Source organism: Musa acuminata, chromosome BXJ1-11 (assembly GCF_036884655.1).
Source record: "Musa acuminata AAA Group cultivar baxijiao chromosome BXJ1-11, Cavendish_Baxijiao_AAA, whole genome shotgun sequence".
Taxonomy (NCBI): domain Eukaryota; kingdom Viridiplantae; phylum Streptophyta; class Magnoliopsida; order Zingiberales; family Musaceae; genus Musa; species Musa acuminata.
In genome coordinates this window covers 2,540,337-2,566,605 of record NC_088337.1, presented here as the reverse complement: position 1 = coordinate 2,566,605, position 26,269 = coordinate 2,540,337, and the positions used below count along the sequence as shown (strand labels likewise).

At 35.7% G+C, this 26,269-nt stretch overlaps 1 protein-coding gene across 3 annotated transcripts; it reads right to left on the bottom strand.

The window, feature by feature from the left end:
* Positions 1–142: 142 nt before the first annotated feature.
* Positions 143–26,252, bottom strand: LOC135596847 (protein unc-13 homolog). Of its 3 annotated transcripts, none has more exons than XM_065089055.1 (26): positions 26,001–26,252; positions 25,849–25,913; positions 23,744–24,011; positions 23,505–23,571; positions 23,256–23,397; positions 21,616–21,783; positions 21,434–21,532; positions 21,058–21,258; positions 20,857–20,958; positions 18,941–19,168; positions 18,000–18,083; positions 16,062–16,148; positions 15,799–15,981; positions 15,534–15,689; positions 14,830–14,922; positions 13,764–13,835; positions 9,547–9,664; positions 6,530–6,702; positions 4,772–4,838; positions 3,725–3,859; positions 3,155–3,261; positions 2,926–3,003; positions 2,762–2,857; positions 2,075–2,170; positions 1,818–2,001; positions 143–552 (listed from the first exon to the last, which is right to left on the bottom strand). In XM_065089055.1, the coding sequence occupies exons 1-26, from the start codon at positions 26,152–26,154 to the stop codon at positions 383–385; spliced, it is 3,393 nt and encodes a 1,130-aa protein (XP_064945127.1). In that variant the 5' UTR covers positions 26,155–26,252; the 3' UTR covers positions 143–382. The 3 variants fall into 3 exon arrangements, with proteins under 3 accessions (XP_064945127.1, XP_064945128.1, XP_064945129.1); XM_065089056.1 differs by having other exon boundaries at positions 15,534–15,686; XM_065089057.1 differs by lacking the exon at positions 26,001–26,252 and having other exon boundaries at positions 25,844–25,901.
* Positions 26,253–26,269: the final 17 nt, after the last annotated feature.

The following is a 26,269-nucleotide window of genomic DNA, read 5'->3' as shown; positions in this document are numbered from 1 at the left end:
ATAAACAGGCCCACCTTACTGATTTTGTTATGATTTATGTCATAGCAAGAAGAAATTTGCATTTTAAAATAAGTTTCTAGTTCATCTTTGATATGGCAAAAAAGTGACTAATTATTTTACACACATTATTAACACCCATCGGTGTTCAAAGTATAATTACGGATATAAAATGTTGAATTATCTGTATGATAGAAACAATCAGAATTATCTCTCTCTCTCTCTCTCTCTCTCTCTATATATATATATATATATATATATATATATATATATATATATATATATATATATAGTATAAGGTTCAAAAATGGTCCAACGACCTGTAGCATACAATTCCGCTGACGTACTTGCTACAAGTTACAACAGTGACAGAGAGAGAAAGAGTTCACCGAGGTGGTCGCCCGATTTCTGAGGTAGCTTCCTGAAATTTGTTCTTGACGATCTTAAAGCTTCTTTGGCCCTTTTTGGTCCAGTTAATCGAGCTCTTTCTTCTAAGCATATCTGATAGAAGGGGGTTTTTTGACGGCGGCACCTTTCCAGTCGTGTCCTCGTAATCTGCAAAGAGTGGGTGTTACATAAGCTCAGACCAACAGCCAAACAACAGATACGATTACTTATATAGCTCAGGCATTCAAATAAAAGATGGCGGCGACATAGCATAAACCAATAAGTGGGTATTGAATATGGCTACATCGTTGCAAATCCTCCCATCCTACATTAGATCTTCCAAGTAGCTAGCTTATCACTTCTGGACTCATAGGGCAGTGGCAGGGGCAACATATCAGTTATCCTTCCACCGGTTGTCATCAACAAGAACATCATCAACAATTCAATGACCTTTAAAGGGATGATGCCAGCATGTTTTTATATCACATACTATATTCAAAATTTTCTTGAACTTCCATCCATACACCCGCAACCAAATATCAAGGCAGCAGATTATAAAAAAAATGCTCATCCATGGGATGGTTCTCTCTTTAGCTCCATATACATGTAGCCTGCACGAGCGTGCTAGTTATGAAATTTATCTAAGGCAATGTACAGCAATAATCTAATGAAACACTACCGAGACATATATATATATATATATATATATATATATATATATATATATATATATATATATATATATATATATATGTTTTTAGCCTATTACTGTTGTTAAGAGATGCTTTGAACTAATTGAATTTAATTGTTGCGATATGACAGCACTAAAACAAAGACTATCACTAACATTTCCAGAGACTAATCCTGTATGCAATCAGGAAACCTCAAACTTGTAGATCCATATCCAATTATCATTATACCTACAACTTTACTATTGCTTTTCTTTTTCTCAAATCCATGAATAAAGAGTTCCAGTGTACGGCCAACAAATAATCAAATAGATAATTTCCTACTTCAAAATGACAGATTGACTAAATCTGATACTTATTATGGCAACACTTACATAACACAATAAGCAACAACTCTTACATAACACTATAGAACTCTAATATAATGTAAGGAACAATCTGATCTGATATTGTATGTTTCCAACAGATTTCAGAGCACTCACTGATACATGATATTAGTCTAATACGTAGTCAAATATCAAATGTACTAAAATATTAATAACCACTAAATATTACTACTGAATTTGCTTCCATTAGAGTAGATAAGGGTAAAAGTACTAGATAAAGCGGTAATTTTTTCCAGTAGCATGGATAAGGTTGTGAATACTAAAACTTAAAAACTGCACAGTTATTCCATGTAGACTAAGCATAAAATCTGACACAACAATGAATGTTAGCAATTTGATTGAAAGCTTACAAAATCACCTGAAGACTTGGGAAGCTGATATTGAATTTTTAGAAATTTTGAGGCATATTTGTCCTTTTTATGACATAAAACTCGGAGTAAAGTGTCAACATCAGTTGCAGATCTTCTTCCGGGCTTCTTAATTTCAAGATGATTAGGAATTTGTTGACTTGCACTTATCAACATGTCAATAATGGTCTCAGCCTAAAATTCAAAAGAAAATATTATACACATATTTAATGATTATATTAATAAACCACCAGAGAAAATAACAAACCTTCATGGCATACAAATCTAAGATTTCTTCACCTAATCTTGCTTCCTTCTCAACCACATCTTGACGTAGTCCTTGGCCATTGGCCACAAAAAGATCCTAGGAGACAGATATCCTCTTGAGTATATAATTAAATAAGAGAATAAGATGCATGAATCTGAGATCCTAGTTGCTCAGGAAACTGATAGGATGGACAAGAAAGCTCTGCAAAGATTAAATCTGATTACACGAAAATTGGTAGTAAGTTGATATTACATATTCAAAGTAAAGAAAGTAAAGGTTCCAAGTCCTGATGGTATGCATAATTTATCCATAAGGGCACCATGCACAGATACATATTTATAGTAAGCTAAACAAATGTTCCAATCTCTTTTGTGGACTAATAGATTCTGAATATCCAGGATTTCTATTTCTAGGAATTTCTTGTCCATCTATAAAAAAAAACTCTCCTAAGAAAAATTTCTTCAATCTCCCCCCTTCGCCAAGTACACACTCCTTTTTGTCCCTCTGGTGCTGTACCATACTAGTTGACAGCACCAACCATACTAACTAATTTGTACAGCAGCATGCCATGAAAATGCATTGCCTGCTTTCACCTAAATAAGAAATTGGAAAAGAAAAGAGCCTTAAACTTTTACCCTTTTCACCTGACATGCTAGAACACTAAACTAAATGCAATAAAACATTTACCTTCAAATCATTCAAGTCCTGCTGCATCATGGTTGCATCACTCTCAGAGAAAACACGGGCTGGACCTCCATCCAACATCACCCATATATATCCATCCTATTCAGTGAGAAGGTTAGGCAAGAGAAAGACTATTGAAAAACCAGTGCTCTTACACAATGAAGTACCATTGTTGCTTCGAAAATGCTTGAAACAACTTGGTCCCTGAGTGAATCAACAATTAAATCACACACAGTGTCAAGAACCTGTATGGAAACCAGAGACAGTTAATGACTAAGCTATTGAAATGATAGACGATAATGAGAATGGTCCTGAACTATTTTGGTATGGATTATCAAAAGCTGAGACTTAAGGAAAACACATAAATGTGACGAGTGTTTCAGATTCTTGACTTACTTCATCAAGCATTGGAATGAATATTTCAAAGCGAGCATTTTCAACACTTCCCTGATACAAGGAGAATATCATGGAATTCCTCAAGTCCCAAAATATCGCCCTTGCTCCTACAAATTGTCAAAATTGAGTGCTTGGTAGCATCTAATAACTATCTATATAATCCAACCAACAAGTTAAGCATCATTACATATTCACATCGTATAAAGTCATCAATTCACTTATGACATTGAAATGACTAAATCATCAATACAATCCCATGTATTGAAAAAGAGTGCCTCTTATCTAGAAATCCCTGTTTCTAACACTAACACTGATTATGTACCTCAATCATTGCTGTTATAAAGCCCAGTTTTATGTTTCATTTCTTTACCAACTTGTAGTTTCACATGATCAAATGAGTCATAGAATTAGTTCAAGTCCATCCATGCACTTTTTTTTACCCCTTCCTGAAAAAGATTGCTCATATTGGTTCACGAGAAAGTAAACTAATGCAGAATTTATTAAAAAATATATAATATTATAGAGATATTGGCATGGAACTTATGATAGATTCATACAAAAGTTACTTACCAACGAAATCCACAATCATATCACTTGCACATACTGCACGTCTTCTAATATCATCAAAAATTGTAAACAATTCTTCAACAGTGCCACTAGATGTAGGTAGATCATCTTTAGCAACGTCAAATATTTGACCATCATCTGTATCAGATATGTTAAAATGTCTAACAAGACTAAGATGTAGAAAGATGATGAGCTACTAATGAATTATTATGCCAAAAAAAAAAATGCATAGAGAATAACATTAAGATAAGAAGACAAGTAGGCACAAAAAAATGAAAATCACCTCGCAATTTTGCAAGACAATTACATTATAGGTGAAATCATTTTCATCACAAGCCCACAACCTTCTCAATCAGTTACAATAATTACCTTTCCTACTATGATATTTAAAATTTGACGACACAAAAAGAAAGAACAAGCTATTATAGTTTAGCCAGGCATGCCAACATTGAGTTTCTGAAGTCTTGATGATGGAGAATCATTTACCTTACAAAGGATTTCAAAAAAGTTTATTCTAGGTAAAGAAATCAACAAAAAGTCATCTATTAGTTGGCCTAAAAATTCTAAGAGTTGTGTTGAAGATTGAAGAGTCTTTTGATCGTTCTAGGAACTCCTTTTGTATCAAGTGAACTCTTGTATTAAGGCACTCATTTACTATTTAGGTATCCAAGAAGTTATATTTTGAATTTTCACACGACATACTAATTCCATAGGAGATTACTCTTGAAAATCATTGTCTTCATTAATTATACTAAGGCAAATAAACCCCTATAAATAGTAGAGACTGTCAATGAATGAATGACTTCAGATTTGAATGAAAAGAATTGCATCTTATCCGATCTCTTGCTCTCCTCTCTTATCTCACACTTCTCTTTCTTTTTCTTCTCCTCTTTCTCTCTACTTTCCTACTCTGTTCTGCATCACTTGATTTGTTTATTAATATTCACAAATACAATTTTATTTTTTGCTAGCATTTCACACCCATCATGCTCAAATAGAATTGTATTTAGAGAAAGAAAATGTAAAAAGGGGTGACCTCAAGATAGTTACCTGTCTGTAGGAGGACCCAAGAATGTTTTATAGCATCTTCTAATGTGTCAAGTTGTTCCCTTAAATACTGCATTACCAATAAAATATACTATAAGAAAAGTGTTTGCAACAAAGTTGTCAGGTGAACATGAAAACCAGGAATACATGCTGATAAAAGAACTACCTTTTTCTAATGTTCCATATCATATGTTATATCCCTCTCCTTATTATGGAAAACCAAAAAATGCCACTGTAAATTGAAGAAACATTTCAAGTTTGATATAAAGTTTCCACACTTTCTTTGATGTAGAGTGTTTTAATAAAATCCACACTTTTTATTCTACTCACATTTTATTTCTTTTCTTTCTCTGCTTTCTTTGAATCCTAAGGTTGTCATCTAAGTAGTTGACCCTCTAATCACCATGCAAATAAAGTGTAGCATAATGCAAAGACAAACAAAGAAAATAATTTAATTTGAAAAGAGCTCACACAAGATTTGAAATTAATCTTGGATATCACAAGATCTCTCTTCTTTTCAATGAATGAACTATTCTGTTCAGCACCTTTTTATTTGTCTTGAACAGCTATGAACAAGGAACATTACAACAATGGCAACAATTAGCAAATGCGACGGTTGTGATGAATGCAACAAGAATCATATCCCCTCACATCCATAGTCCTAGTCACATCTTTTTCCCTCTCTTTCTCGAACTCCTTTCGAACCTAAGGTTGCCACTACAGCAGTCATTGACCTTTTTATACTCTCTCCTCTCTTATTGTTAGTGACAAATTGGCTCGTAGTTGATAATCCAGTCAATTCTGACCGATTTCGAACCTTACTATCCTCGTAACATGATGCCATCAATTTTTATGTATAAAAAACGCATAGCAGTAAATATCCAATAACTTGGCATACCCCCAAACTTTGACATTCGATAGGTAAGAAATCTTATTTTACACTTGAGTACTTTGACTATTCTAGCTTTTGCAAAAATATGTTGTGTTCTCTATCAATGAATTTGGCTTGGAAGTTGCATCAAGAATTGGCAATGATCACCAAAAATAGAGCACCTCAATTGTCAAATTGCATTACCATGACTCTCACTGCTTGTATACATGAATATATCAATTAGGAAAACATGGGCCCCTCATATGTGTTTAGTGATCTAAACTAGGGGTATAGGTGACTTGGAAAAGAAAATTCATGTTGATACGCATTATAACTTCATTTCCTCTCCGACAACCCAAGGTTATCATTATGTTTTACCCTTTTTCTTGTCATACTGTTCCTTTAAAGTATCAAGGAAGAAATTACACCTTGGATAATGGTCCAAGTAGGTCGTCCATACTTTTTTCTTGGTAGAGGTCTGACATTACATTTTTTTAGGAGAAACAACCATCAAATATGAAGATGCAATATTTCAAGACAAAGCAGGACCTGAGCTCAACCACATGTTCGCATTGTACATCACTCTTCAACAACCTGAGCTCAGCTTGAATATGGTAAAATAAATAAAAATTGCCAATTGCAATTGGTTTCTACAATTAAGGGTAAATGTCTGTCAAATGCTCCATCCCAACATGCATTTATTTATATCCCAGTAACTATGCATAAAGGGCTCTTTTGGCAAGAATATGATTAAACAAAATTCAATCATCCAATATATAGGACCAACATACACGATCACTGATTATTTAAGAAAAGGAAAACACACTTCACTGATTATATAAGCCCAAAAATGCTGTATTCTAGTGAACAAAGAAAAAAACAGAACTTACATGGAGAGTGTTGAGTTTAACACATAGCTTTGGCAATGTCAAATCATTAAGTTGATTCATTGTTTTGTCCTCCAACATCAAACGTTCCACCGGTTTTTTCTTTGTGAAGGGATTCGCAGATTCCTCATAGCGCGTCAAGGCTGGGGGAGTAGGGTATAACAGACTCTTATCAACTGCAATATCAAGAAGGTATTACGTCAAGAAGTATATTGCAAATTGTTAAGCTTTATAGATGCAGCAGATAATGCAAGTTGTAGATGATATACCGTGTGTACCAGGTTAAGTGCCTGGGAAAATGTAAATGTTACAGGGTAGCCAATGAACCTATAGCTAGCCATGATCAACCACCTCATCTATGGCTGGAACGAATCAGCTGGTCCTAACAATGGATCTTGTAATTCCATCAATCTGGTCTCAACCAGAAGCAGGCCAAAACTGGACCAGTAGCAATTTTAAACTGGTTGGTAATTGCATGCCTCAGTCATAGAGACTACAAGTCCAGTTTTGACCAGGACACCCTATCAGGATCCAAGCTGAACAGGGGTCAGACGACAGCCTTCCTGCAATTCAAAGGGGATGGCAGCAGCCAGACAACAGCAAAAACAGGACACCAATACTTGCGGGGTATTCTGTGAAATGTCTAGTTTAATACTTTTAGAAGTTTGGATCAGTAAATAGCCTATTAATAAGCACTGTAAGACTTCTTAGAGCTCTTAACTGTTGAACGTTGCTTATTTCTGTTATTTTTATCAAATAACAAAAATTTTATATTCTTCTTAGTTTGAATCCTTGGAAAACCTTTTTCCTTCTCAAACTGGAAAAAACTCTATTTAGAAGGACCAAGTCCTAACAATTTGGTTTTAGAGTAGGACATTCCCTGCCATATTTTGTGATGCCCTGGGACATTTTCTATGGTTTTCATGCAGAACTTCATAACTACACTATGCTACTATGTCATCCATTGACTGGTAGTCTGGTATGGATTTCTAAGACTCCCATAAGGTTGGCAACTGCGACCTTGTTTTAATTGTTACACTGATATTTTTTAATTGTCTGGGGACCATCCAGCAGCAATATTGACCTCCGGAAAATTTTATTTTTTGGTACCCTATGCAGCAATGTCTTCGACCAATTCATGGTCAAGAATGGTGCTCATAAACTAGAATCCATAGTTTTCGGAACTGAACTATGCAGTGATCAGCCAAGCCTTGGAACATTGGGTCATTAGTCATATGGTGGATCAATTGGTCGGACAGAATCAATGATTTAAAAAACGCTAAGCGACAAGGTCCCAAAACGCCTGAGGTGCTAAGCGCTCACCTGAGCGAAGTGAAACGCTCTAAAATATTAAAATATAAAAAATATATAATATAATTAATAAATATGATTATTTTAAAAAAAAGTATAAAAAATGTCACCGAGTGAAACCGATAGTGAAAAGTCGGAAGAGATGCAGCAGTGAGAAGTAACAACAACGGATGATTAGTTTAAGATAACAGTAGGCAACAACAGCGGAATCTAAGGACATCAGTGGAGGCGGAGGACAACAACGGAAGCAGCGGGAGAAAGACTCGGTTCGCTACGTCTGCGGCGAAGGCAATGACAGAAAGCGTCAGCAGCGGAGGCAGTGGGAGAAAGCATTGGCGGTGAAGGCAGCAGGAGAAAACGCATGCGAGGGTTGGCTTAGGGAGTCGGAGTCATGCGTAAAGGGTAGCTTTTGAGGTAAGGAACTACGTTAGTTGGTTCAATCGAACCAACTAATTGCTATTAAACCAAACCACCTAGGCGCCCAGTTGCCTTATATGAATCGAGCACTAGCTCGAAGTGCCCGACGCTTGGGCTCGGGCGAGCGCCCAGGCGGCACCTCACTGAAGCGCACCACCTAGTCCTCATATGAGGCACTCGGGCCTCGCCTCGTCCGGGCGCCTGAGCGAGCGCTCGAGCACCTATTTAAATCACTGGACTGAATGTTTAATAAAATATTAATAAATAAAATAAAATAAAATAATACAAAATTAATAATAAGTCCTGAAAAAAAAATTATAAACAGGAGTTATGATTTTCACAAGGTACAAGACAAACCTAGGAATTTATTGGTCTTGAGACTCCAATACAGATATTTTTTTTATTGTTAACATTCTGAATGTATCCCTGGACTAATGATTTGCAAGTAGCACAGAAAAGGGTTTTTGCTCATTTTAAGGGCACTCCAGAACTTGCTGATTTCAGTTGGACTGGCTGATTCTTTTGGTTCACACTTCACAGAAAACCAACTGATTGAACTTGGTCGCGTCTGACTGTTGATCACTTCTGATCCAATTTTTAAACCAGACAGGCCGAGGGTCTAGTCTGGTCCAGTTCTGATAACTATGCCTGAACCCAGATTTGTTTATAGTTTTAGTCATGTCAACATGCTCAGAAAACTATTATACAAATTAATATAAGTGCAACAAAAAAAGTTTGTGTGATGTTGTTGGGCCATGTAAAGAATTTCCAGTCTTTGCCATCTTTGTCTGCAATGGCCTGTGTGATATTTTGTTAACAATTCCAAGTACATGGTTGATCTCTTAGCAAGCATTTGCTTAGGCACTGAAGTCAGCACCTTTGGGTATCAACCAGACAAGTACCTCACAATTGTAATTTAAAGAGAAGATGAAATTTGTAAGCAGTAAAGACATGATATAGCATCTCAAAAATAACTGAACGGATGGATTCAAATTGCTTTTGATTTGAAACTTCAGAGTCAATCCAGTTACAATAATGTAACAAAATATATATGTTGATGTACGCTTCTTCCTATTCAACTCACGCTCATAAACACAGAACAAAATACAAAAAAGGTCAAATGTCAGGGCTGCAGAATAAGTAGACAAACATGTAATTCTATGCAGTCAGAGTAAGTTTGCTCCACACTAGAGTACCTTGGCTATGACAATTTGGACTTGATGAATCAAACATTTATAAAGTGATTATATTTATAAGTATAAAACAAAGAGCCTCTATCTCATGATTCATACCTTGCTGATTGATTATGTGCAGCAGATAAGCTTCAAGACTCTGCCTTATTCCGATGAGCAAGGATCGTAAATGGATAATATCCATTGGAAGGTTCAAGTTAAAAAACTGATCAACAATCTGCACATTTATGAACTTAAATTACTGTCTTAAGCAGTCAGCGGAGAGCACGGAAACAATATATAGCTTGTATATAGTTCAGTAAAGACAAGACAAAATCAAATTAAGCATCCGCCTGGATACATTTATTGCATGAAAAGCATTTGTTAAAGCGTTTTAAAACATGGAAGATATTTCAAGACAATAGTATGATTCAAAATGGTAAATTACAAGTTACAGATACTCTTATTGGTTCACAAAATTCCATTAGCCATGAATTTTAGATTTTATTTGCATGAATCAAATGCTGAAATAAGCTGCAACACTAAGTGATACCAGGTGATCAGGTACCACATGTTATAGTTGATGCATAACATGGATTGCATGTGTTGCTGAGGAAGAACGCCAACCACCAATTGACTTTCTATTTCATATGCACAAATTCAATGACCACATGGATTAGTTGATTGGATCATTGATTAGGAGTTGCATGTTGGTGAGTAGCTATGTTGGTGAATGGTGAGTACTAGATACGCCAAGTGCTACGCCACATAACACAGGTCGGCCTGGATACATTTATCGCATGAAAAGCATTTGTTAAAGCTTTTTAAAACGTGGAAGATATTTCAAGACAATAGTATGATTCAAAATGGTAAATTACAAGTTACATATACTCTTAATTGGTTCACAAAGTTCCATTAGCCATGACTTTTAGATTTTATTTGCATGAATCAAATGCTGAAATAAGCTGCAACACTTAGTGACACCAAGTGATCAGGTACCACATGTTATAGTTGATGCATAACATGGATTGTGTTGCTGAGTAAGAACGCCAACCATCAATTGACTTTCTATTTCATATACACAAATTCAATGACCACATGGATTAGTTGATTGGATCATTGATTAGGAGTTGGGCATGTTGGTGAGTAACTATGTTGGTGAATGGTGTGTACTAGCTATGCTAAGCGCAACACCACATAACACTGGTCAGCCCGGAGAACCAACACCAACTAGCATGGCATCTGCATGAGCATTCTGTGCTAACACATTATCAAAGATGCTCCCATGCTACACACTTTAGGACAGTTGCTTGGATCCACTATACAGATTCAGGTCAAATAAAATTGTTAAGTCTGCAGTAACTAAAGTTCCATTGTCATATTATTCCCTACAAAATGCTTCGTCTCCCTAATTTCTTGTACTTTTTGTTTTTATTTATATTACATGGACACTTATATTGGCACCCACGAGCAAATTTTACTTGAACATTATTTTTTTTTATTTTAGTATGATTACATTGACTGCTTACATATTTTTGTATCTAGCATCAACAATTGATAATGGTTGGACCTTAATGTCATCGTAAGATTAATCTTTGCAAATTAGTTACCGGGATTTGAGCAGCCAAAACAGCTTCTTTGTCTATAAGTGGAAGGCTGAGACCTGAGTATGCTGACCTTCCCTAGGTTCTGTATTGGCAGAAACCTCATGCACTAGGTAAGCTTTTTTATGAACATTTAATGAAATTTACAGAATAATACCAAGTTCATCATAAACTCTTGTTATTTTCTCTATGTCCTTAACATCTACGAAACAAAAAATAAGTAATTTCCATGAATATATTTGAGATGCTAGTTAATTACTAATAACTGATTGTGAATCATGATAATATAACTACATATTCTGAAACTATAATCAAAAGCCAAACTTCATTGAAATGAATAATTCATTAAAGTGTTCTCCTTTCATGAATGTTTTTAAGTTTGAAATGTATCATGCAGTATCAATGTCCCATATCTAATACCTTCATAGATAGAACTATTGTGATGTCAAATGTCATAAGAATACAAGAATTCAATTTTTATATGATTCTATAATTTCTTATTTGTTTTAACTTTCAATGTTTTATATTCTCACAACACTACAATGTATTTATCATATATATTTTGAAACAATAGTAAGTTATCCCCACATCTCTGTTTTTGTATTTTTTTGAGAATTGGACTCTTTGATATGAGTCCATATGAGGATCTCATGACTATGTCTATGTCTATGCAACACTCGTTACGATGGGTTAGTACAGCTCATTAATTCATATCTAAGCAACCAATGATCGGACAAATAGAAATGACTACTCAATTTCTCACATAGCATAAAAGAAGGAATAAGAACAATATAAATCATACCAATATGTGCAAGTACAAAAGCCAAAAAAGTAACTATGAAGCAAGTACGAAACAATTCTAGCAGTATATTAGTCACAAGATTATCACAAATCTCAAAATTAGTCATTCAATGGATCTTTAGCTGCCCAAATTAGAAAAAGAAATGACTGGTTTACAAAGGCCTGCATGCATAAACATAAACAAACAGTACGTACTGCCTGTATCATGCCATTGTAGGCGGTACAGCGAAAGTTGGTTTAATCAGATAACAATTTCAATCATCTTGACCAAGAATTAAAGTTTCAGGAGTACCAGGACAATAAAAGCCAAGTACCTAATCATATCAATCTACAAATATAAACCGCCAGACTAACCAAAACAACAGTGAGATGCTGCTTTTTATATTTACGAGTTAGGGTTAGATCTTGTTTCCCCTTACCCTGGACTCCACATTCTTCACACCCTCAACTTAGCTGCACACTAACCTACTATCAGTTCAATCCATTGATCGAGATACCAGCATTTTTCTTAAGATAAGTCAACCACTTTTCTAATTCTCTTTCTATTTCAATTTTGTCATTTCTTCTCATGACTACCTTTGAACGTCACCGAGTTAGGTTATTATTTCATTCCCCCTTCAACCCTGGAGTCGACATCCTGTAAATTCTCAGCTTCAACTGCATTCTTTCATGCCTCCAGAGAAATCCATCAGTGGAAATAAGCATTTTTCTTAAAGTAAGTGATCCTCATCGCTCTCTATTTCAATTTTCTCATAATCACAGCATGTCTACATCAGAATGTGACTGTAATGTGCCATGCAGATTGCATGTCCATGCCAGCCATATTTGAGCATGAGTATGTATGGTGAATATGAATAGTTTCAACTTGATCACTTTCTTTCATCAAATGAATTTTTTAGTGAATAAATTATTGGTTTTAATTATGATGATAAAAAGACAAGTCCAACATAGAATGGTTGCAGAAATATTGTGTAACAAACACCAGACCATAAACATAAAATAAAGGATAACAAACAAAAGAATAACATTAGTGAAAGTACTTGTAGAGTTTGGACTTGGCAGAACGAGTACAATGTGGCTATAACCAGTAATTCAAATTAATAATTCATGACTAGAATGTTGTTTTGACACAACGGGCAAGTGAGGAGTTGTTATGCTAGTAGCTGTTCTCTACAAAGTCAGATTTTCATTGTCAATAATGGGTTTCTATGAGTTCAATAATTGTGATTAAACTCATTAAAGTTTTAGATCTTAGACAGTTTTCTAAAAAGATAGAATGGAAGTCAATGAAACACATATGCCATTTCCACATGTTGATTCAACAATATTTAAACACCCAATACGAAAAATATTGACATAAAAGAATAAATATGTCATCATTACCATCATAAATATATATTTACACATCACCCAATTAGCTACTTCGAGAAACAGGTAGTTATAAGTCACAACAAATGATGGAAGTAATGGCAAAAGCAACCAAATCCATTCATCAAGATGTTACTTTGCACCGTTGTGTGTCCAAACACGAAAATTTACTTAAGATGAAAAAAGTAGCATTCTCATGCAATTAATTTTATTTAATCCACATCACAGAAAAATGATGTCAAATTGCAAATAAGATCAACCCACCACTCCCCTAGCTGACAAGTCACAAGAGAGACAAAAAATATATATAATAAATATGATCAAAGTATCCAAACAGCAGTTCCAATTATATCAAGTTTTTGGAGGAAAAAAAACGATACTCATACAACATATCCTAAATGTATCAAGAAGAATAATGATTAATGAGATATCAGGATTTGGTTAGAATTTCAACATCTACATGACTACATATTAGATTGCATCATATTCACTACTCAAAAGATGAACCAGCATGCATCAAAATGCATTAAATACAAGAATACAATCTGATAAGCAGATTCAAACCTCCTCAATTATTCGAAAAACTTCAATTATTGATGCAGCTTGTCTTTGTTGATTTGATAAAGGCTCCCAATCCTATATAAATCATATAATGTGCTTATTTAAACTGCATGAAGAAATAAATCACTAAGGAGAAGTAATCATGGTCGTACATAGCTCATTGTTTACCAAATCATCTATTACAAAACAATTGAAGAGTTAAGTAGCATTCCCATTTTAGATTGCTCCAGTAAACTATGAAAAAATGTTTTCCCAAACTTAGGAAAGACTACTTTGTGAAGGTTGTTGCCGGAACACAGATGCATGCCATTTTCAATATGTCCCAGTTCTAAACCAATCTTAAGCTCATTTGAAAGACAACTAGCAAATTCTAAAACAGTGTAAAATTCATAACACACATTATATTCTCTTGACAAACTTGCTGCTGATTATATATAAAAAATAAACAAAGATTAGTCCATCAGGAGGTGACAAATAAACTCAATGGGTGGGCCATACCCACCCAAAAGAAGAGAGAAAACAAAGAAGAAAACCAAAAATCATCATAAACTCAGTATACCTTATCAAGTGGAACTATTTAAGTTTTAAGAGTGTAAAAAATATATGATTTAAAATTCTTAAGCTTTTCAAACATCATAGATCATGTTTGCAGGAGCGAATCTTCCATTAGGATGTGATTCGATTATGGCCTGAACCCACCTGTAGGATACTAGCCCTATGTCAATGTATTTTCTTTATCTATATATGCATGATTCACCATATTGTTCCCCAGGTTCGTCTTTGATCAGATCACTTGATGCATGTCCTATCCATTATTGTCTTATAAAATCTATATGGTTTTGTCCAGTTCCCATACCAGAACATGTTGAGCTTATCTACATAGAATAGCACTTGAAAGCAACAAGTCACTGAAAGAACCCATGTGGTAATATCATGTTGGTATAACGCAGCCAAAACTCACAAAATTATAAGAAGTTCACAACAGTCAATACCTCATTCAAAGAAAAAATTGTAAGAAAGCTAGAAGATATGAAGCATGGTTTCTCAAACCAGATATAACAGTCAATACCTCTATGTTAATGGCACGTTGTGTCCATTCCAAGATGTTATTTTGTTGAGTTTGCACCCAGTGAACAATAAGTGGAGAACAGAAAGATTTAATCTGTAAAGACAAATATAATTAGCTTCACATCAACTTTGTCAATTAGGAAAATTAATAATTAGCTTCACATCAACTTTGTCGATTAGGAAAAACATTAGTGTACACATGCATGTTTACAGATGTCTAAGTCCAAGGATAAGCATTATGGCACTAGGAAGCTACAGTACAGTACCATACTATTTCATCAGAAGACCAGTATGGTTTTGGTATGCAATATGGAAATCTTTGATCATACTTACAAAATCTTCAAAAGTAAATTTAAAATTTTAAGCATTCTTCAAAATGTTTATGGGCAAATAGTGATCGAGGAAGAGTAACTTTTCTATCAAAATAGAACGATGTTGTAAGAAGAATTTGTTTTCTTTCCATAAGTAGCCCTAATAGTTTTAGTATTTAAGTGAATGCTTGCCTAAACAACACAAATAGTTTGTGAAAGAAAGAAACTAGTGTAAGTCCAAAACTTCTGTAATTGTTTTCGTGATAAATAATGAGAAAATCTAATGGGAAAATGTTAAAAAGTTTTTAACCAAATAATTTGACTAGCTGATGAACTTTAACCTGGATATTTTTACCACTCAAGCTACCTAAAATCTGAGAAATTAATTTTAAACCTGATAAGGATGTATATAGTTGGCTGTTGGAGATCTCTTTTTTTCTCCATATGCAGAATGCAGTATATAAGTCAGATAAGACTCCAAACTATTTGATGCTGCAAGCACTTTGATGGTGCTTTCTGAAAGATGTGAGACCACTTCCAGGAATGGCTTCTAGACATGGAAAAAATAGGATTATTTAGACAACTAGTGTAAATACTAAATAATGTGGTTTATAAATTATGTAACATTCGAATAGTGAACCTCCATTCATATAACATACCAGGTGTTTCCCATATAACTGGTGCAGAAGAACAGCAGCAACTATCCCAGCTTCAGGATATTGCTGGCATAAAACAGGACTAAATAGAGTGTACTCTTTCTCAGCAACTGCCTTAAACTTGTTTGCTAGCATGACAAGAGAATGATCCTTTTCCAAATTTTCTGCATCCAAAAAGTTGAGGACCTAGACTTACAAAGAATACAAAGTTTGTATCCGAATCTTTGTTGGAAACATGATGGAAAACTTGAAATGACAGAAATTACCCGTCTATATGCAGCTCCAATTGACTTCTCAACAAACATATGGGCCAACTTTGATGCAGCAAGGTTTTTAGCCATAGGCCTGACGTGCTGTAATTGAACAAATACTGATGTAGTCAACTGACATGACAAGTTTTGAATTGAATGACTATTAACATGAGAAGTCTCAATATAGGCAAAATATTATACGAGGCAGAAAAAAAAAATGTATTTATAAGCCATTGATTTATGGGACTTTTGACACACTTTGTGTCACTAAAAATACCAATTGTTTGACACTACTTGTAAGCATATCCACTTGCCAGAATCTGTTCATCACACTGTTCCCAATTGGTTCCCATTTGAATAGTTTGTTTGTAGAATTCCATTAGATTCTAAATAAAAAGCACGTTCAGTTTTCTTCCTGGCAAGGTTTACCATACCGTGACGTACCACTCGATACGGGCAGTACATATCGGTCTAATAGGGGAACGATACGGGTGGTACATCGGTACACACCCATATACCATGTGTCAGTATGTACCATACCAACAGCTGGTTCGTACATCAGTATGGACCAAAAGGTGAACCATGATTCTTGATGTAACAAAATGTTATTAACTAATAAGGTCCTTAAAAAATGCTCCCTGTTGCAATGCCAAAGAGCTTTGTATGTTACAAGAGTGGTGATGGTACACATAAAGATCAATAATGATACCCATACAAATTCAGAAGAGGATACTATATTATAAGTTATCATTTACCTTCATCTGTATAAGCATATGGGCTAACAAGGACTAGTCAATTTGGGTGGCTCCCACACGACGTGAATCCCGAAAGGCGCCTCTAGTAGAGGAGTCACCTTTGGCTCGTACGAGGCATTGATTCCCCTACTCCTCAACCAACGTGGAACTAAACGTGCTTATCAGTGCCTGTATGAGAGTTGAGGCCTTTGGCCTCATGGTGGGCATCATCTGATAAGTCATCATTTGTCTTTATTAGTGCGAGAATGTAGGTTCGCGATGAATTGTCAGCTCTGGGTGGGTCCTACGTGTTTTTATCCTTTAGAGGTGGACACCGAAAGGCGCCTCTAAGGGAGGTGTCACCTTTGGCTCTTATAAGGCCTTAGTTCCTCTACTCGAGCGATATGGACTAAGCATGCTTATCACTATACAGCCTAGAGCACAAGGCTCCAGAGCAAATGTGGTTCTCTAACTAAATTATACAGATATAAACAAGGTTTCCAGACCTATGCTAGCCCATGGCTGGTTCCATATGGATCTGGTCCGTTCCGATGTACATGTCGATATGCAGGAACATATCACAGTACCAATTTGCTTGGGGCGAGAACAAAGAGGAAGGAGGAAGAGGAGGAAGAGGGTCGAGGGGATGGAGGAAACGGAAGAAGCAACAATGAAAGAAGAGGAGGAGATATATCATCGATGAAGCATGAAAGCAGCAGAGATAAAACACTCACAAGCCCTAGTGTATCAGGCAATGCGAAAAAAAAAATAAAAGCATTAAATAACAAATCGAACCAGACCACTGGTTTTAAGCACTCTGCGTCCCATTGGTGGTCAGCAGACGTACGAGCAGTTTTTTCCTCTTCATCACAGTGTTGCTATTGTCTCCCAATCAGGATCCTCATTTCCTTCTCCTCTTCTTCCTCGTCAACTCTTCTCCTTATCCTCCTACTCCCATGCTTTCTCCCTGTTTCCCTCTGGCCCAAGGGGTTACCATTCCATACTATGTGTTTTGTACGTTGATCCAGACCAGTCAGGTTGCCAATTGGTATTGGCACTGGACCAAGATTTGAATCTCTGACAAAGTTCTTATAATAGATTCTTGAAATAGACGCTAATGCAGGTTTGCTAAACTTGGTGAAAAGTTACCAAACACATTACAAAAGTATAGTACCAGAAAAGATCTTCTGGAACTGGAAGAAGTGTATTGATTACTGACCTTGATTTCTGCACATTCATAAGGAAAACTTGATCCGGTAAGACATGCCAATGCCAGCAAATCTTGAAAAGTAGAACAATTATCCTATTTAAAGAAGACAACAGCAAATTAGTAAATAAATCCTCCAATACTAGGAATCTTCCACAACTAAATACAGATCAGTTGATTGTACATTACTTATCTACATAATCGATTACACCACATAGTCAAAGAGGCAAATAGCAGCTCATTCTTCTTGTAAACATGAAAATTGAATTAAAAACTACATTTAACCATGGTATGAAATTTCGAATGGTACCGCCCGGTACGGGCGGTATGTACCAGTCCAACGGCATACCGGTACGCGAACCGCCCACTACCGGACGAAACGTGCTATATTGCTACAGTAATATACTGTAGCAGTGCTACAATGCTGCAGTAGGAGGAAATCGCTCGGTCAGCCCTGGTGTACTGCTCGGTATGCCGGTACCATACCGTACCGAGTCAATCTTGAAACACCGGTACGATACAGTATTGCATATCTTGCATTTAACAACTTATAATATTCAGGAAAATAACTTCTTTAAAGCTCAATTTGATGACAGTATGCTGCACTTTAAAAGAAAGGGGAAAATCCAAAATAGCCTTCCTCTAACTTCTATCAGAGTGATTGGTTAAAAAAATAAATCCCAATAACTTCCAAGGCTTGGTATGCGAAGACCAAATAGCCATAACTCCCATAGTGTTTCATTGATCCTAAACTACAACATGCACATCTTTGAAAACACTGTTATGTTGAATAGCCTCTGCAAAGCTTCTAAAGTGATTGGCATTCTTTAAGATAAATTGGAGTACAGTCATCAAGTAGTTATGGTTTTGCTCATCAAACTTTATCATACCTAAACGTAAGCAGAAATTATCAAGCTACTTGTGCATAGAATATATATTCAAGGAAAAATAACCTGATTAAAATGCAGATGATAGTCCTCTAGTTGATTACAACACCACATATTGATATTAAAGATAACAGAATCGACCAAGTTCAAAACCCTTCTACCACCAGATGCTACAACTGAACAACTGAGACTGCTTGTATACTGTCCCATCATGTCACCATCTTCACATGATAGTGCTTTGTGTAACTCGACAACTGTGAGTTTCAGAAGTTTTAACTCACCCGTCTGAACAAACTACAATGAGGGAAAAAAACACTTCTTATTAGACAATGGTCCAGTAAACTAGTAAAGTTGACAAAGATAAAATTAGGTATTTGTTCCGAGAACTACATCTTTTAGCAACCATGTACTGCTTATAAAGACTGTCAGATATGCATCTACAGAAGTTAATTCCAAGTCAAATAATAGACCACATTAAGAAAGAAGTCACATTTTAAATGAATATGATCAAAGACTTCATTTTCACTGGAAGAAACTGAAAATGCACCTAATTTCACGAACAGCATTATGGATATGGATGCAACAGCATGCATAAATAGGTGGACCTGATAAACTAACACATCATTGATGGATTGTGGTTGACAATACCTAATTGAACTACAACCAAAGGCAATGAGCTTTGACTTGTTCCCTAGGGTCAATTTCGGGCATTGGTTAACAAATCTAGACCAACCAAAGTCTTCCAAAATGCCAATTAAAGTTTTCCAAGGCCGTCACTCCCAAGTCCCAACCAACCTCTACTATAATGACCACTCTTCATTGAGCTACTCAATAGTATCTTTGTTCTCCACCAGTCACATTCTCTTAGGCGCTACTGTTATTCTAAGGTTCAGTTTTAGATGCTATTAATCCTTGAAGATTCACTTTCATTTGCTTGAATCTGCTTTTGCATATCACAACACACAACCAACTCAAGTTTTCCATTAACTACTAGTCGCATAACATCCTTAATAACAAAAAGATGTTCCTACCATGAAAACATGCAAAACCTGAAAACCAATTTTGTCCAACTTTAAGAAATCTTATTTGTTATCTATAGTTAATTGATCATTTCATATGTTTATGAGATCTAAACTAAAGATTCACAACTACAGATGAACCTATATGTAAAATTAAAGTTCATTAGGAGAAACATCCAAACAAATTTATGAGAACTTTTATTTCCATATGTTCCCTTCTATAAGTTTACAAACATGACATGTGTTATTACCATAATATTTTTCTTAATTTCCACTCTGCACAAAACAAAAAAAACATTGTCAAATCCCTGAAGGTGTTTCAGTTGAATAGTCATGCATCGATGCAAATTAACATGCGTCCTACTTCATTATTAATACTAATTCTGACTTCACCACAAGAATATGTGAAAAAATATGTGAAACTACAAGGTGAAAATTTGAACATAATAGCATAAAATCATAATTTCCTAAGCATATAGAAAGATAATATCATGAACACACAAATGTTTAGGATCAAGTACCGAACAAAATCAGGCAACTACAAATTAGGCCTCAGAATATAGCATTGGAAAAAACCTAACAAAATTGTGAAATATGCATAGCCACACACTTATATGTTGCATGAGTACTAATTACCAGGACTCCATACTAAAGACATTGTTATCCTGATCAAACTTATCAATCAACAGAATGTCCAGAATCAGTAATAAGTAAGATAAATAACTCAAGAATTTTGTTGTGATTAGATTTCATTTTTGTGAATTAAGTTAAACCAAGTCCACTAAAATTGACTAAATATCTGTTGCTCATTTATCTTGTTGCTAGTTCTGTCAATATGTTGTAAAATTTAGCACCATATGAAAAGAAAACTATTCACAGTTCCAATTTTCAACCACATTGTCAACTCGATCTAGAATACTCAGTATCAGCTTGTAGCCATACTACTCAAGATATGATAAGTACCTGTACGAAAAGCACCCAAGCAAATAACGCATCATGGATTTTTTCAGTAATGCCTAATATGGGCCACGTCAACCTGAGAAATGCTAGAATTTCTTCGGCTTCCTAGAGTAAATTCAGAAAAGAGCATTACGTTGACAAGCAATCTAGCTCTCTTTAATTTAATCAACATATATTTGCATCAATTAGATCAAACTTACACACCTGTAAAAGCTGACCATCTTCAAGAACATCAAAAACACTAGAGAGTAACCTCTCATACAATTTGATGTTAAAATGATAACTTTCTGTCCAATATAAGGTTTCATGTGGAATCCCAAACTTTCCAGGCATGCTTGACAATTCAGAAGCATAATTTCTGAGAGCTTTTAAAGTCTCAGCAAGCCTGTCTGTAGAAATCCACTCCTGTGACCACAACATGAATCGAAATAGGAGTTAAGAAAATAAACCCATAATTTGGGTCAAATATATGAGTAGCAATTTACTTATAACAAGTCCATGAATTCTAAAAAGTCAAGCAAGAACTCATGTCATAACTTATAAAACCTATGAATTACATTGTAATTGAACAAGCTCTTGCCTCAGTGTTTCTAAGGTTTGAGATAAGGTTGCTCAGTTTTGCAGGTGTAACAGATATGGAGCTAATAGAACGCAGGAGAAGTTCTTCTAGGATATTTGCCTGTCAAAATAAATAAAAAATAAGAGAAAGCGTAAGAATCAATATGCAAGGCAAATTCGATCAAGCCATGATTTTGTGGCCACCTGTCTCTTCTGCCATCGCACATATGACCTTTCATTAGGAAAATCAGAACTGCATACGACACTTAAGAGCTGCAAAGTTATCCGAGGGACATCAGCTTGTTTGTGCATCATCTTCAAAGTGAAGTTCCTCAACCCTTTCTTAGTCAGTGCACTGATTGCTTCAGAGATCTAGGGGATTAAAATTAAATTACATTCACAGTTTGCAAAGCAGAGAGTAGTTATTTAAATGTGAAAGCAATGGACTTGTTATTATCTGACATGTCCAGAAAGGCAAAAGGTGAATGCTGGCTCCCCTTGTGGAAGTCTTATTGTTACCACAAGCAAAAGTATAGCAATTTCAAAACCAATCCAAGGTGGGGAATTTCAAGTTGAGGAGCTAGACCACTCGTTATCATTTTCTAGATATAGATTGGACTAGGAGAAAAATACATGTCAACCAAAATTTCAACCATAAAAGAAAATATAGTAGAACCATATCAACTCAATTCTGCTATCAGAAACCAAAGTACAAACCAAGTTGATAATGAAAACTAAATAAGAAAATTTTAAAAAATAATTTAAAGGTAAGGCTACGTACATTGACCCTCTCCAGACCTTGCATTGGTAGGAGCCTTCTGCACTGGGTACACGCTTTATTTTTGGAAACAGTATATTTCATTCTTATTAATGCCCCAGAATAGTCAAAAATCAAAGTGTATTTAAAGAAACTTATCTGAAAACCTAGCTTCCACTGATTACGGTGGTATTAATCTGGCAAATTGATTATTTAGAGCCAGCTTTATAGACAAAAAGGTTAGTGTAGTTGTTGGATGGTTAAGACAGCTTGTCGTTAGAGATAAAGGTGGCAAGTTCTGAACCCTCTTTTTTGTGAATATTTTATCATAGTTTTGTAGATGGAGAGGGCCAACATTTCTTTGTAAGGACAAAATCATAGTGCAATGTTCACCAAAGAGTGTAAATATTTATTTTTTGTTGTGACAAATTCAACGACGTCAATTACAGTGGATTTCTTTTTATTTGGAAGATTACTATAACGGTATAACACTATAACCTATCAATATATTTTTAACAACTGTATATAATGCATATCCAACATCTTGATTTTTAACAATCAGCTCAATTCAGAAGTTTCTCTGCTAGCACTAGATGTGACCCAATACATAAGGCACGACCAATGGATCACGAGCGGGTCAAGTTTGAATAGGCCGTTTTTATCACTCAAACTTTGACAACTAGGTCATAAAAAAAGACCCTAATACTGACCTAGGCTTCACCTCAAGTTCAACTACAAACATTGAGTTCATGATTTATTAACTATGCAATGAAAAAACAAAAGAATATAAGTGCCAGAAAATATGTGCTTGTAAGATAAGAACTATTAAGTTCTAAATCACTTAAATTTTGCTATAAAGTAGAAAATAGAGGCCATATACATATTAACCAATATGTCGTAGGAACTTGTACACAAAAGTGAGTTGAATATCTGATAGAATGTAGAGAAACAACAAATTATGTGAAGTCTTACCTGAAATCAACTAAATAGACAATACAAAATCACCTAGGAAGTTGGATAAATATATTCCTTATTAGTGCACACATGTAATGGATGATCTCTGAAAGGAAAAAAATTCAAATCTTGCCTCCAATTGGACACGAACTACTTCCAACATGGAATAATTGCAATCTTCTGTTACTGAACCGAGCTCTTCGTTAGTAGCCTGTTCACTTGAAGCTCTAAAATTTTTCCCATTCTTCTCATCCTGGAAAAGGTCTGCTTCTCTCCTGAGTTTGCAAGAAGTTTATATCAAAGTGAAGAAGGGTACAGGAGAAAACAAAATGGGCAGAAGACACAAGTTATATAGCCTGGTAAATTTAGAGATAGAGATTACCGAGAAAGTACAAATGAAGCAAGAAGCACCTCGTACGCTGTTTGTTGTATATCATCATCAGACAACCCTTCAAGGTCCCTAAAACTAATGATCAGCTCAATGGGACCACAAATAGAATATGGTTACCGAAATTTACAAGGTATATACAAAGTATATGCTGCAGAAATGGAACAACCACCGCTGATGCATAGACAAGTATTTATTGCATCAATCAAGTGTGAATTATGATGTATATATACCTGCAGTGATTGAGGGTAAACCTAAAGAGAGGGCTTTTGCATCTTTTGCTGGTTGGGAAGGTAAATTTAACGCAGATGTATCAGCAGCATTCTCAATTTGACACTTCCCAGTTCCTTTACCAATTAAATTGTCAAGTTTCCCTGCTGAAGATGAAGGATGGCTAGTAGAAGTTTTCATCTCAACCTGAGGTGCAATTCGCACAGGAGGAGATCCAGATAATTCTGGTCTTGAGAGAAGAAAATAAAATCTTCCTGATGACAAGTTTATCTGCGAAAAAACAACATATTCACATCAAAGTTCACAAAAGATCTTCTGTAGTTAATAACAAACTAGGATTACATGCATGCATCATTTCAACAAGAAAACATCTCAGACAAGTAGCACACTAGGCTCCATAAAAGAGAAAAAAAAAGTTCCAAATAGTGCAAAAAATGTAGAAGAAAGGAAACTAATGGGTATCAACCACACTGGGAGAAGTGAAATTAAATTTTTCAATCATCACCAAGAACAATTTATTAATGCATCACAGATTTTACCATGTGGAATTGATAGGTTGACATATACAGAAAAGAATACTATACTGTGAATGTTTGCCATGTCACTTCAAGTGGCAATAAAGCATGAACCACCAGCAGTACCTGCCAGCTCTCAGCTAAAAGATCCCTAATAAACAACTAAAGCCTATACACAAACTGATATTCTCTTATTATGCATGTTCTTCAAAAGCAATAGCTCTTATAAATAGCCAATTAGCCTTCTAGGTGTAGTTTTATCCTCCCCCTAATACTCCAACTGCTTGGACGACAACAATAATATGACACAAAAAGGGAACAAGCCACCGATTTTTGGATGAGAAAATGATAAAAAGATTCCAAACGTGGATATACATAGAAAGGTTGATTACTTTGTGTGTAAGTAGCTATGTCTAGTTGCACTACATAAAATTCTTAACCAATCATCGTTGTGTAACTCACAGAAACAAAAGAAAATTCTTAATCATGGTATTCATGCAGCCGTGTTCAGGAATATATTGTGAAATTGTGATTGAAGCTAAAAGCCATGAATCATGTAGAACACAAGAAACATGTTATCCATCTCGACACATATAACATCCTTATCAGGGTCCAATAATCTAACAGACACCAAGAACTTGAAGCAAAAGTGGATGACCATGGAAGAGTAAATTATTTTGTGCCTAGCGTGGGCTATCTCACACTACAGAAAATTCTTGACTGAGAGTCATGGTGAAATCCAGGTATGAAACAAGAAGAAAATCTTAATTGAAGTATCAGAACAGCCACATTCTAACAAAGTGATACAAAATAATGGACAGAGCTAAAAGCCAAGAGTCATAAAACCCAAAATAACAGCTATCTGTCTCCACATAGATCACGTCCTTCCACACAACTGGGTTATCCAAAATATACCATGCGCCTAGCAAGCTATCTCTAATCGCACTACAGAAAATCCTTGACCATCTATGCAGCCATGTTCCAAGAAAGTAATGCAACATCATGAATAGAGCAAACAGCGAAGAATCATATAAAACCCAAGAAAACAGCTATCCATCTCCACATGTATAGCACCCTTACCATGATCGGACAATGGAACAAATACCAAGCACTAGAAGCATGAGCAGATGGACAGAAGGGTCAATAACTTTTGCCCCTAGTGAGCTATCTCAAACCACACTACAGAAAATCCTTGACCAAGCATCAAGGTGTAATCCAGGGTACAAAAGAATCTTTAATCACACTATTCACACACCAATATTTCAAGAAAGTGACGCAAAACCATAAAAGAAGTTAAAGCCAAGAATCTTATCGAACCCAACCCGTCTCGACACATATAACTCCGTTACCATGATCGGGTTATCAAACATAAACCAAGAACTCGAAAAATAAGTGGATGGACATAGAAGGATAAATCACTTCTGGGCTTAACAGTTGACCAAACGTCATTCTGTAACGCGAGGTACACAAAGAGAAAGTTTATAATCGCAGGATCCATACAACCATATCTGAAGAATGCAACGCAAAATCATGAATAGAACAAAAAGCCAAAGATCGTATAGAATGCAAGAAAACCATATACAGCACCTTACCATGATCGGGTAATCCAACCCTTCCCGGTACCTCCTAGAAGCTTCGGAAGGATCAAAGTCTCCACCTACAATCACGCCAAAGAGACTTCAACAACCGGAACGAAAGCGGCGACATTAAAGAACGAAGAAAAGAAAGCTCAGCTGAACAGCACCGGATTGTATGCATTCAAGAACATAGTCGGCGCTAATCGTATCCAAGTCGAGGGAGGCTAGCGCCGGAGCCCGTAGGTGATTCGTTGAGACGAGGAACTCAAGGAGCTTGCGGCGATCGCTTCGATACCGCTGCAGTAGTAGAGAGGATTCCATCTGCCGATGGATGCGAGGAGTCGTCAAGCGCTCAGATAAATGCCCTTCTCCTCTGGACCTAGATTCTCGGGGAGGGGCCGCTTTTTTATCGGAGGCGACAACTAAAACAAGGCCC